General features: G+C 38.9%; 2 protein-coding genes across 2 annotated transcripts; one reads left to right on the forward strand and one right to left on the reverse strand.

The window, feature by feature from the left end:
• The first annotated feature begins 2406 nt into the window (after positions 1–2406).
• LOC111788221 (putative sugar phosphate/phosphate translocator At4g32390) lies at positions 2407–4176 on the forward strand. The gene has a single exon (XM_023668499.2). The coding sequence runs from the start codon at positions 2664–2666 to the stop codon at positions 3711–3713; it is 1050 nt and encodes a 349-aa protein (XP_023524267.1). The 5' UTR covers positions 2407–2663; the 3' UTR covers positions 3714–4176.
• Positions 4177–5066: 890 nt separating this feature from the next.
• Positions 5067–13654, reverse strand: LOC111788090 (cellulose synthase A catalytic subunit 1 [UDP-forming]). The gene is made up of 14 exons (XM_087121237.1): positions 13413–13654; positions 11802–11997; positions 11533–11714; positions 10787–10907; positions 10517–10703; positions 10179–10445; positions 9731–10076; positions 8757–8894; positions 8543–8668; positions 8247–8459; positions 7902–8160; positions 7605–7801; positions 6573–6923; positions 5067–5879 (listed from the first exon to the last, which is right to left on the reverse strand). The coding sequence occupies exons 1-14, from the start codon at positions 13491–13493 to the stop codon at positions 5295–5297; spliced, it is 3249 nt and encodes a 1082-aa protein (XP_086977363.1). The 5' UTR covers positions 13494–13654; the 3' UTR covers positions 5067–5294.
• Between the last annotated feature and the right edge of the window lie 450 nt (positions 13655–14104).

The following is a 14104-nucleotide window of genomic DNA, read 5'->3' on the forward strand; positions in this document are numbered from 1 at the left end:
AATCACATTTAAATTTTCTTAAAAGGTCCTCTAATTTAATTTACAGCGCATTAATCATATTTATTAGTCAAACAAAAAAAAAAATCTTAATTTTAATTATAAATTAAATCATCCACCCCTAAACAATGGGTAGTATTTTCATTTTCTGATATATATATATTTGGTAATTACAATACACCAATTATAATTATAAATATTGGTAATTAGCTGATTTTTTTTTTTACTTATTTTAAAATTAAATTACATTTTTTTAATATAGCACGGAATTTAAAATTTAATATTTAAAAGATTTATTAAATATTAAATTAAATTTATAATTTTTATTTATTATTTTCATGGTACGAATTTTAAATAAGTTAAAAAAGTACTTTTTATTTATTTATTTTGTGGCTTCCTTTCAAAATAAAAATAAAAATTGTTTTATTTTTTTGCTTATTTTGTACTAAAAGGACGTTATTAATTAACGCTTATAATTACAGCTAACTGCCAACTTTAATAATTCTTATTTTTTAAAGCAAAAAAATAAATTGCATTTTTTAATTTTGGATCTTGATTGCAGTATATTTTTAAAGTCTTTACCGTCCCAAGTCCACCGCTAGCAGATATTGTCCTCTTTAAGTGGACGTTCCCTTCTGGGTTGTCTGCTAGGGAAAGGTTTCCACACCCTTCCAAAGGATGGTTTGTATACTCCTTCCTTTAATCGATGTGGGACTGCCACCAAATCCACATCGCCTCGTGTCTACCCTCTTCGAGGAACAGCGAGAAGGCTGACACATCGTCCGATGTCTGACTCTTATACCATTTGTAATGACCCAAGTCCACCGCTAGCAGATATTATCATCTTTGGGCTTTCTTTTCGGGCTTCCCCTCAAGACTTTAAAACGCATCTGCTAGGAAAAGGTTTCCACACCCTTGTAAATGGTGGTTTGTTCTCCTCGCAACGGGACATCACATTAATTTCATATGCATTAATATTTTTAATTTTTTTAGTAAAATATATACATAAAAAAGAAACTTTATTTCCTTTCCTTCTTTTTTTCATTGCTATAAATTTCCTTTTAATTTTTTTCCCTACCCTTAAATTAAATTAAATGAATATCAATTTTAATGTTTTTTTTTTAAATTTTATAATATATTAATAATTATATTATATATTTCAACTTGTTTTTTTTTTATAAATATATTCTTCAATGGCTTGATTTTCAAAATTAGGTAGGCATTTTTAGGTAATATTTATTTATAATAAAATGACAAATGTCACGTGCATTGCTCGTGATATTTATTTTGGTCAATTGAAAAATCCCTAATTTAAAGGCATTTATTCCATTAATAAAATCCTTTTGACTTTAAAATTAAGCGTTTTTTTTAAAATAATATTTTAAAAAGATTTTTGGACATGATTTGGAATACAAGCCAAAGCGCCTTTAATTCAACCCTAAAAAGTTCCTCCTATTTTTAAGATTTAAGTTATTTACTACCATCCTATTAAAAATTAATAATTAATTGCCAATTTTTTTTAATATAAATAAATTATAAACTTATATATTGTTAATTTTTAGCCTTAAAACTTTAAAATATTACAATTTTGACCATATAATAAATTTTTATTTAAAATATTACCATATAGTTTATTATTTAAAATAGTAGAATCAGTTTTATTTTATTTTTATCATTATAATTAGTTATATTAATTTATCAAAATTGATTAAATAATAATGTTTTTAATAATAAAAAAAAAAAAACACCATATAAAATGTCAGGGTCTAGCCCTATTCTAACTAGTGTCTTGCACCGTTTGGTGACTGGTTATGATATCAATTATAACAGTTCAAGCTTATCGCTAGCAAATATTGTCTGTTTTGGTCAAATACGTATCGTCGTTAGCTAGACGCGTTTTAAAATCGTAAGGCTGATGGCTATACATAAAAGGGTAAATCAGACATATCTACTAGTGGTGGACTTCGGTTATTAGATTCCTAATTATTATTCCATAAATTGTATTTAATAAAATGGTAAAGAAAGTATTTCAAATTTCAAATTTCAAATTCAAACATGGGAGTCCCTCAATCATTTAAAAATTCGGACACAAGACAACAAAATAAGATTCTTTTCATTTCAGACCCCACACTTTCTTTATTTCATTATTTGGCCAATGAAAAAATATATATATATATAACAGCATACAAAATAAATAAAATCCAATTATATTATCAATTTATTTGTGCTAAATTAATTAAAAAATATATATAAACATAATTTTTTTTTAATTTCATAATTATTTTTTAGATTTGATAAATCTTAAAAATAAAATTAGAAAAAGAAATTAAAATTGATTAATTCAAGATTTTAAAAAATAAAAAATTAAAGAAAATTAATTTATGCTTAGAGTTCATTAGAAGTTGTTGAGTGAAAGAATTAACAATGGAAGCAGTAATGGATCTATGGACTGTGTGTGTTCTTCACCATTAATTGTTCGATTTATTTATATTCTCCCAAATTTCTCCGTCTCGTTCATCTTCCCTCTCTGATTCGTACTCGAATCGAGCTCAGTTCTTTTCTCTGATTCTCCATTGCTGAATCTTCTGCTCCATTTCTAGGATTTTCCTGCAAATTTCTTGTTCTTCCTCATCGGATTCATCGCCATTTTCCCCCAAATCGACGCCATGGGCAAGGGTGGTTCTCTCAGTGAAGGTGTTCTGAAGAAGATTGTTCTCTCGTACACCTATGTCGCGATTTGGATCTTCCTCAGCTTCACCGTCATCGTCTACAACAAGTACATTCTCGACAAGAAGATGTACGATTGGCCTTTTCCGATTTCTCTTACCATGATCCATATGGGCTTCTGTGCTTCATTGGCGTTCCTTCTCATTCGTGTCTTCAAAGTCGTCGAGCCGGTTTCCATGTCCAGAGATCTCTATCTCTCCTCCGTTGTTCCAATCGGAGCGCTGTATTCTCTCTCTTTATGGCTTTCGAATTCGGCTTACATTTATCTCTCTGTCTCGTTCATTCAGATGCTTAAGGCTCTGATGCCAGTCGCTGTTTATTCGATCGGTGTTTCGTTGAGAAAGGAAAGTTTTAAGACGGAGACGATGGTGAATATGCTGTCGATTTCGTTTGGTGTTGCTATTGCTGCTTATGGCGAAGCGAAATTTGATGCCTGGGGTGTGGTTTTGCAACTCGGCGCCGTTGCATTCGAGGCGACTCGACTTGTTCTAATCCAGATTTTGCTTACCTCCAAAGGAATCTCGCTGAATCCGATCACTTCCTTGTATTACGTTGCTCCTTGTTGTTTCGTTTTCTTGTTAGTGCCGTGGATCTTCGTTGAGTATCCAATTTTGATGGCCACATCCAGTTTCCATTTCGATTTTGCGATCTTTGGTACCAATTCCTTATGCGCATTTGCCCTAAATCTCGCTGTGTTCTTGCTTGTTGGCAAAACCTCCGCCCTAACGATGAACGTGGCCGGCGTGGTCAAGGACTGGCTCCTAATCGCCTTCTCGTGGTCGGTGATTAAGGACACTGTAACGCCGATCAACTTGTTCGGCTATGGATTGGCTTTCATCGGAGTTGGATATTACAATCACTCAAAATTGCAGGCTCTGAAGGCTAAAGAGGCGCAAAAGAAGGCTGCTCAGGCCGATGAGGAGGCAGGGACATTGCTAGAGAAGAGGGAGAATGACGGATTGGTGAAGAAGAACGAATCTGAAGCCTGAATTCAGATATGAGAACGAAGAACATAGCAATAATCCAGGAAGAACAAAGAACAAAGAGAAGGATTGATATGGAGAATTGGAGCAGCTGAAGAATTTGGGATCTCTTCATGAACTCAAATTCAGGTTTTTGTTCTACATTTCTTCATTCTCCATTGTTACTTTAGGCTTTTAGTAATATTATTAGGTGCATGAGATTTGGTTCTGTTGCTTGATTGAGATGCCTGCCGCCATTGATGAATGTGATGAAGCTTGCAGAATTAGAAAATCTCAAACCCCATTTTGCTTTCATTAATTATTTCTTCACAGCATCTTCCTCTTCCCCTTTTCCCAATTTCAATTTCCTTTTCTCTTACAACTGTTTAGGAAAACTATGAATGTTCAGTTGAGTTGCTTATCTGTTCACTTTAGGATGTATTCAATTGTTCTGTTGCTAATGATACTCTGTGGATTAGATTTGGCTTTATGGGTCAGTTCTGATTAACCCCAATGCTTATCTGACAACTGCTTGCTTGCCCACATGATCTTTTGTTTGGATCTTTCAATTCAATATGTGAATTTGGGACATTCTCAAAACTCATGAACAAAACAAGAGTTAGACCAAACAGAAGAAACTTATATAAATCTTTTAATTTTAATTTTTTTTTTTAATTATATAGTCAAAAGTATTTAGAAAGGTATGATATTTTAGGATCTAATTTGAAGGGAATGTTAAAATTACTTGAAATAAGATGCCAAATAAAACTTATACCTCAAATTTATTCGGTAAAGGTAAAAGTAAGGCAATGGCCTTGGGATTTGACTTTTCTTTTCTATGTCGAGCATGAGCATGAAAGAAAGTTTAGCTATGTCCACAGCTCTTTTAATGGAAAGAGGTATTCTTTAGTAAAAAAAAGAATCTAATGCTGTTCGGGAGAAGAAGAGAATCTCAGCTACCGACTTTAATAAGACTAATAGCTTGGTGAACCAATCAATGAGATGATGATGGATATCAGCTTTTGTGAAGACTTCTCTCTCGTTTTGGATTCCCTTCACTTACACAACAAGAAACAACCACCCGTTTGATTCAGAGTGATTACATGTTCTGCCATCAGAGCCTTTAATTGGTCCCGTCGGAGGTAGCTCGACGTTACCGGTGTCATTTCGAGCAGCAGAAGACAAGTTAACAAGAACGTAACACATACGCTCGTAAAAAGGAAGAGACTCTGGGCATATATATATCAGATAGAATAGATTTCTGGTGTTGATAAACTGTGATCTAAATCACTTGAACAATTATTAAATTATAATTTCACTGTCATAAAACTTGAAAGAAAAAAATAAAAAAAGGGTTTGTTCATACAATTTCTCCTGATATAAATAATGCCTTTATCTATTATTTTCATTAAAAAAAAATGAGATTTCACAATAATATCGTAACATGCGAATACAAAAATTGTGGTGTAAAGAAAAAAGGCCATCATTTCTCATGTTCTTCAAATTGGTTGTTGCTTCTTCCTAAGCCTGGCTCTTTTCAATGCCATGGTTTCTTTGTTCTTGTCATATTCACAGGAAAAATCAGGGGCAAAACTATGATGAATCTGTCTAGCAATTGATACCACATTGACCATTGGCAGCCTTCGTCGACGCAGAGGTGAACGGGTCGATTCGCACCCAAAGCAAGGAGAATATCGAAGCGAGGAGAATCGACCAGACGATGACAATGGTAGGCGTTCGGTTTTGCCTCCCCAATAAACCCTTTAGGAAAGGATATAAATGGACAATGACCCATAATGCAAAGAACAGCTTCCCAAAGAGAGGGCCCCAAGATTGGTAACCACTGTTAATGGCATATGAAACACCAGCCACTATGCCAACCATGTTTATAATAAGGACAGTGGTGGGAGGGATGAGGAGGGAAGTCCATTTGAACACGTAAAGCTCTGCAAAATCCCCGTCATCGTCGCTGGCTTTCGACGTGACGGTGAAGTTGGTATCGATTCCAGCAAGAACCTTTAAGAGACCTTGGAAGACAGCAAACAGATGAGCTGAAGTACCACCAATGACCCAAAATTGTTCGTTTCTCCACCAGTCTTCAATGCTAACTCCGCTCCATCTAAGCTCGAGAATACCGGTGGCGAAAATGGAGACGAAAAGGAGAATGAACCACATACTGGCAAAGTTGCTTATCTGCAAATTAGGAAATGAAGATGATCGGTTATTTAAAATGAAGAAATATGGATACTTGCAGCTAGTATCAGCTTTTTTTAGTCTAAAATCAATAATCATCAAGCAAAAAGTGTTACTGAAGGGCTAAGGCATCATAAAGACTGTTCTTTGATCATCGAAAAGAACGCTCGGAAGTCGAGAGGCTCAAACCAACAGACCAGTAGGACATCAACGAAATCCCGGGATAGAAAATACGAAATAGATAATGATGGTCGATTCAATACTATATAGATGAGAAGCTTCTCAAGCTTCGACAAGGGCCATGAAGGGGGTCGTTTATCATAATTGTTACATCTACATATATTAAAATATATGGAGTGCCAACGGCAATTGGTATATACCCTCGACAAAGAGGTTAGAGGTTGAAGTTCTCTCAACATTTATAATGTCGTTGAACTAGACATATAAGGAAGAGCCCACATTTAGATCTGTGAGATCCCACATCTGTTGGAGAGGAGAACGAAGCATTCTTTATAAGGGTGTGGAAACCTCTCCCTAGTAGACGCGTTTTAAAACCCTTGAGGGAAAGCCCAAAGACGACAATATCTGCTAGCGGTGAGTTTGAGTTGTTATTAGATCAGATCAAACAAATGGTTTATCATGGAAACATAATTGATCAAATTTCAATTTCATAAGCAAGAAACTATGAATTACCTCAGGAATGATGAACTTTCCAGTCAAAAGACAGAAGGCTGGAAGCGTACAGTATGCAAGAAGTGGAATTGAGGTGATAGGGTAGACAATGGTATTGATGTATGCTATTCTCTCCAAAAGCTTTAGCCTTCCATTGTAGCCATACCAGATAGGACAATGCCTGCTGAGCAAAATCTCTATCGAACCCAAAGCCCATCGAAGCACTTGGTTCAATCGATCCGAAAGATTGATCGGAGCAGATCCCTTGAACGCCGGGCGTGGAGGCATACAATATATAGAAATCCAACCACGAGCATGCATCTTAAACCCCGTCAAAATATCTTCTGTCACAGAACCATAGATCCACCCAATCTAGAAGTAAAAACATTAACCGTTAGACACAATTTGTAACAGCCCAAGCCCAAGCCCAAGCCCAAGCCCAAGCCCAAGCCCAAGCCCACGCCCACGCCCACGCCCACGCCCACGCCCACGCCCACGCCCACGCCCACCGCTAGCAGATATTGTCCACTTTGGGTTTTCTCTTTCGGGCTTCCCTTCAAAGTTTTTAAAACGCGTATGCCTGGGAAAGGTTTCCACACCCTTATAAAGGGTGTTTCGTTCTCCTCCCCAATCGATGTGGGATCTCACAATCCACCCCCTTTCAGGGCCCAACGTCCTCGCTGGCACACCATCTCGTGTCTACCTCCCTTCGGGGAACAGCCTCCTCGCTGGCACATCACCCGGTGTCAGGCTCTGATACCATTTATAACAGCCCAAGCCCACCGCTAGTAGATATTGTGCTCTTTGGACTTTCTTTTTCAAGCTTCCCCTCAAGGTTTTAAAACACGTCTGCTAGGGAGAGGTTTCCACACCTTTATAAAGGGTGTTTCGTTCTCCTCTCCAACGGATGTGTGATCTCACAACCCATCACGGAGCACTTTCTCACTTCTTTAATAAGATCAGTGTGCTCGTCTTTGAAGCTCTCTAACGAATGGGCAGATGAGAAGAAATAAGATAAATGAAACGAGGACGACGAAGGTACAAACAACTAACCTCCTTGCCCCATTCTGTCTTGTCTTCATAACCACAACTAATGACATGAATTGCTTCCTTTAGTAGTGTTGCAGGGTTGGTTGAAGGTGGTATACCTCCCTGTTCCATGAAAGTGGCTGCAATGAAAACCGGAGATTGGCCGAAGCGTTTTTCTATACGCTTCTGAGACATCAGGAGTGAACTCTCGTCATCATATCCTGTAGGATACAGCAAATAAGGTGAAAATCCGTTCTATAATTCCGTTCTTCGTCACCGTATCTCGAAAACTATGGCAAAGTATTTTGAAGGAAAACCGACCTTCAACGCCTTCCTCAATATCTTCCATATTAAAGATAGGAATGGTAGACTCCGTCCTTTTTGCAGCCCTCTTCTTGTCGACGTACTTCTTATTCCGGTGCTTCTTTCTTGAACCACAACAACTCTTAATGATAATATTCGGTTCCAAGTCTGCCTCGGTCAGGACTGGATCGTAACCGTATAAAGCTTGTCGATTGAAACAACAACCAGTTCCGACATAGACAGGACCCTGGAGACCATCCAACCCTTTCAAGTTTATCTGAAAGGTATAGCAAGAACGACCACGATGTCAATCACAAGCAAAATGACATGAAGATATATGATTGAAAACGTCGAATACCCTACGTCGAAAAAGACAATGTTACGATTAGCATATCGATCGTGCAAATCAATGCCATCAAAACGTTGTGGGAACTGTACGTAACATGTTTTCTTCCCATAAGCAGGGTCCATCATGAAACACATGGCTTCCTTCAGAGCTTTGCTGTTGTTAAAGTAGTGATCACAATCGACATTCAAAAGATACGCTCCGTTAGTTAGCACGGCAGAAACTCGGATCTGCATATGAAATAAAATCGAGTCGTTAAATCAAAATTATTGTATCTCTTATGCCATGATTGTATCGGATAAGAAAAACGAACCAATGCATTCATAGCTCCAGCTTTTTTGTGGTGCTGGAAGCCAGGACGTTTCTCACGAGAAACATAAACAAGTCTAGGTAGTTCATTGCCATCGGTATCGAGACCTCCACTGTGGCCTAAGAAAACCTGCACTCGAACATACATGATCTCGGTATTACTCCCGAAAAAAGGATAAAAGAAGATGTCATAAGAAGCTATTTGAATAGTAGGAGACCTGTATCATTCCAGGATGATCCCTGGGATTATTTCCTGGCCATGGCGTTCCATCCTGCATGGTCCAACCTTCCTCAGGCATCTTTTGTGCTTTGGCAACAAGTGCATTGATTCGAATCTTGAATTCTTCATACTCTCTCTGAAAAACGATACCGTAACTTTTTAACTCTACCGAACGACTAACGAAGAAGATGGAAAAAAGTTATTCCAAAGACCGAGGCTTAGTAAATTTGTAACAGCCCAAGCTCGATCCCGAGCCCACCGCTAGCAGATATTGTCCTCTTTGGATTTTCTTTTTGGGCTTCCCCTCAAAAATTTTAAAACGTGTATGTTAGGGAGAGGTTTCCATATTCTTATAAAGAATGTTTTGTTCTCCTCCCCAACCGATGTGGGATCTCACAATCACCTCCCTTAGGGGTCCAACGTTCTCGCTGGCACTCGTTCCCTTCTCCAATCGATGTGGGACCACCTCCCTTCGGGGCACAACGTCCTTGCTGGCACACCGCCTCGTGTCCACCCCTTTTCAAGGCTCAGCCTCCACGCTGGCACATCGGCCGGTGTCTGGCTCTGATACCATTTGTAACAGCCTAAGCCCACTGCTAGCAGATATTGTCCTCTTTGGGCTTCCCTCAAGGTTTTTAAAACACGTTTGCTAGAGAGAGGTTTCCACACCCTTATAAAGAATGTTTCGTTCTCCTCCCCAACCGATGTGGGATCTCACAGAATTTGGGGGATTTAGGGGATTCATAGAGCATGCTTGCAGTTTCCAGATTATATTCTCATTATCCTAAGTACATTCACCAAGTTTGAAGAATTTCCAGCTCGAAAACCCGCTAAAGCTCGAGAAACTATTTCTCAACACTACTGCATCTAACTCCGTGTAAGGAAACTCACACTATAAGAGGAAGTGCTTATCAAACATGAACACGACTATATGAATATGAAATCATCATCGAATATGAGTAGTTTGCTTACCTTCATCGCTCGACGCTCTTTTACGAACGAAGGTTTAATCTTGTCCTTTAAGTAATCTATCTTTTGAGCAAAATAAAACTCTGGGGCCCTTGGTTCAATGCTATGCTTCTTGCAAAAAGGCACCCACTTCCTTGCAAACTCTGCAGTTTCAGAGAGCGATTCAAACGTAAGCATTGCCGAACCATCATCGGACACATAGCAGGAGACTTTGTCGACAGGGTAGTCCACAGCAAGGATGGAAAGCACGGTGTTGGCTGTGACAAGTGGAGGCTCTTTGAGAGGATCCACAGTACTAACAAAAACATCAACAGGAGCTAACTGCGACGGTTCTCCTTCACGATCGTATCTGCACGGTGAAGACACGGATTAACTTCTACCATAACTCCTGTCCCTATTCTTCCAATCTAAATCCATTTGATTAGACAATATGCAGAAGAACTCAACTGACCTTAATGCGAGTCGCTCGAGGAAAGTTTCACGATTAACCGGAGACCATTTCGGGAACTGATCCAAAAGCCAGGATAGTGCAAACCAAACTTCACAAATAACTGATGTTAGCCACAAGGGGTATGCATCCTTCACTGGGTGCGTCAAACGGTATTGTAAGAAGAAGCCGAGAATAATAAGTCGAAGTATGATCACGACACGATACGGGGTCAAGTGAGAAGATGGAATCGGAACCACACGACTTAGAGGTTGTCTAGCATCATCAGCCCTGTGAAACGAACAAAAGATGTCAAATAAATTAGTATATAGCTGATGTTGAAGTAAAGATAACGTACTAACATTTGAAGTTCTTCTCCATTGGAGCCAGTGCCTTCCAAGTCTCCCTTCCCTTCTGAGTATCTACTTGTCATCTGCATTATGTTCTTCTCTTGTTTCAATTTCCAACCTTCCACTCTTTCTTTCCAATCAACATTCCCAAGGCCATAAGAGTTCAAATCCTTTGATGGGTCAACAATTCTCACAGGAACTATAATAAAGTAAGATGCAATTAGTTCCAACCTAAAACAAAAAGGGCGTTGTGAAAATCTTCGAATACTCGTGCTTAGATACCTGGCTGCCGAGGGTCAACGTAAGGATGTGAGTGCAAATGCTTGTCTGGAGGACCCAACGAACCGGATGTTGTTCGTACTGATTGATTGTCGGGTGTTGCATAAGGAATTTCACTCGAAACCTAAAGAAAGCGATGTTAAATAGTTTGATGGCATAAACATATGGTAAAATTCGAAATATGTTCATTAAGTGAAGTGTAAGTGTAACGACTCAAGCCCACCGCTAGCAGATATTGTCCTCTTCGGGCTTACCCTCAAGGTTTTTAAAAAACACGTCTGTTAGGGAGAGGTTTCCACACCCTTATAAAGGGTGTTTCGTTCTCCTCCCCAATCAATGTGGGATCTCACAATCCACCCCCCTTTAGGGCCCAACGTCCTTGCTGGCACTCGTTCCTTTCTTCAATCGATGTGGGACTCCCACCAAATCAACCCCTCTTCAGGGCCCAACATCCTTACTGGCACACCACCTCGTGTCTACCCCCCTTCAGAGAAGGGCCTCCTCACTGGCACATCGCCCGGTGTCTGGCTCTGATACCATTTATAACGACTCAAGCCCATCGCTAGCAGATATTGTCCTCTTTGGGCTTTCCCTTTCGGGCTTACCCTCAAGGTTTTTAAAACGCATCTGCTAGGGAGAGGTTTCCACACTCTTATAAAGGGTGTTTCGTTCTCCTCCCCAACCGACGTGGGATCTCACAATAAGCATTACTCTGCATATATAAATGTATGGAATTGATGAATTCATACTGATTGGCCATTCGTAAGGAGTGGTATAGGCTGTTGAGATTCATGTCTTGTAGAAGTTGATAGTTCAGTATCTTCCCCATGCCATTGTTGTTTGGTCTTGCTACTTCCTTCGGTGTATTTAAACTCGTTTTCGATATCATCTACGTCATCCTCGTCATCATCGCCATCGACTCGAGGACTACCTGAAACAAAACAGCAGATCGTAAGTTTTTTCTTTTTTTTACTCGAGAAACGCAGCATTGGAAAGGATGCATGATAACATAATCAACCTTTGTGCCTCTTGTATCTAGTCTTGCACTGAGGGCAAGACTGGTTCCCGTCTTTCCTCTCGTACTCGTAACATGGACGACAAACAGGAAAGGCGCATTCGTTGCAAGCGACAAAGATATCACCGGAGGCCGTAAGACCAACGGTGTCGCCACATATTTGACATATTTGGCTGTTTATGTTCTTCAGAGGTTTAGGCTGCATCATCAAAATGAGACTGAATAAGTCGCAATGCAAAATAATGGACACATCTCAATTAGTTGTTTGGCAGTTTCATAAGAAGCAGTAGCAAAGAAAATCAAGCTCTACATCAGTATTGAAACATGAAGTGATAAAAATCGATACACCCTTTGTAATGGCCCAAGGCCACCGCTAGCAGATATTGCTCTCTTTGGGCTTTCCTTTCCGGGCTTCTCCTCAAGGTTTTAAAACGTGTATGCTAGGGAGAGGTTTCCTCACCCTTATATAGAATACTTCGTTCTCCTCTCCAATCGATGTGGGATCTCACAATCCATCCCCTTTGAGTCTAGCATCCTCACTGACACTCGTTCCCTTCTCCAATCGATGTGGGACCCTCAATCCACCCCCCTGCAGGACCTAGCATGGCACACTGCCTCGTGTCCTTCAGGGCTCAGCCTCCTCACTGACATATCGCCCGATGTCTAGCTCTGATACCATTTGTAACAGCCCAAGCTCACTGCTAGTAGATACTATCCTCTTTGGGCTTTCCTTTCCGGACTTCCCCTCAAGGTTTTAAAACGCGTCTGCAATGGAGAGGTTTCCACACCCTTATACAAAATGCTTCGTTCTCCTCCCCAACCAATGTGGGATCTCACAAAGGGGCCTAGCGTCCTCGCTGACACTCATTCCCTTCTCCAATCGATATGGGACCCTCAATCCACCTCCCTTCAAGGCGCAACGTCCTTGTTGGCACACTGCTTCGTGTCCACTCCTTTCAGGGCTCAGCCTCCTCACCGACACATTGTTCGATGTCAGGCTCTAATACCATTTGTAACAGTCCAAGCCCACAACTAGCACATATTTTCCTATTTGGGTTTTCCCTTCCGAGCTTCCCCTCAAGGTCTTAAAACGTGTCTGCTAGGGAGAAATTTCCACACCCTTATACAAAATGCATTGTTCTCCTCCCCCAACCAACGTGGGATCTCACACCCTTAATTACAAATAAGAACCAAGCTGCAACAAGCAGAAATCAAAGCCCCCAATGCCAAAATCCAAGCAATGGACGAAAGAGAACAGCCCACAGTCTATCTTCAACTAAGACATTGAATCTTAAGCTCAATCATCAATCAGTACATCAAATCATCACACGGATCCACACAATATTTCAATCGAAGTAGCTCAAAAGAACAGAACCGATCTAGTTCTACAGAATTACAGAACTAACAGTCAGTTCCAAATCCCCTAAGAAGACAAATTCGCAAACGAGAAGAATCAAAGGAAAAAACAAATACAATCTGAACTTCCACTTCACAGATCAACACACCACACACTTAAGTAACTAAGATCACAAAATCAAAAACGAAAAACTAAAATATTGATTTGAAGATCGGATTGAATGTTGATGAATTAAATGAATGTGGATGAAGTCTAACCCCATTGTCGGAATCGTGGCGAATACGAACAAGCTCATTCCTCTTGTAAGATCCAGCCACCAATCCCGCATTTGCTTCCATCTTGTCGGAATTTCTTCAGATTCCGAACAAGAAAGCAGATCGCAAGTGAATTAAAAGAGCCAAAGAAGAAGAGAGGGATTTTGTTCCTGAAATCTTCGCCCACTCAGTACGTCATCTCGATCGAACTTTACTCTAAACCAGCTGCCTTCTCTCTGGCTCGTTTCTTTATTAATTTTATATTTATTTCCTTTTTTTTCTTTATTTTTTCTTTTTTTTATCTATTATTACAAGATCGATTGGATTCCATTGTGCTCTAAACGGCTCGGCTTAACAAGCTAATTTTTTTTTTAAGGATAAATTATAGGTTGCGCCTATTAAAATATAATATTATTTCTTTTTTTCCTAAATTTATAATTCTAACTTCAATTTTCTATAAATGTTTAAAAAATTTTAAAATATAGAATAAAAAGTCTTGTATTTAAATATTATTTTTTAAAATTAAATTATGTAAATATCTTAACTACCATCATATTATTTTAAGTCATGATTGTGACTGTTTTTTAATTAATATTTTAATGAGTTAAAAATATTTATAAAAGATTTATTTTTTAAACAAATTGACAAAAATTAAGTTATTTCTTATAATTTAGCTTGATATTGGACGACGTGGT

Source organism: Cucurbita pepo, chromosome 2 (genome assembly GCF_057944985.1).
Source record: "Cucurbita pepo subsp. pepo isolate OVF chromosome 2, ASM5794498v1, whole genome shotgun sequence".
Classification (NCBI taxonomy): domain Eukaryota; kingdom Viridiplantae; phylum Streptophyta; class Magnoliopsida; order Cucurbitales; family Cucurbitaceae; genus Cucurbita; species Cucurbita pepo.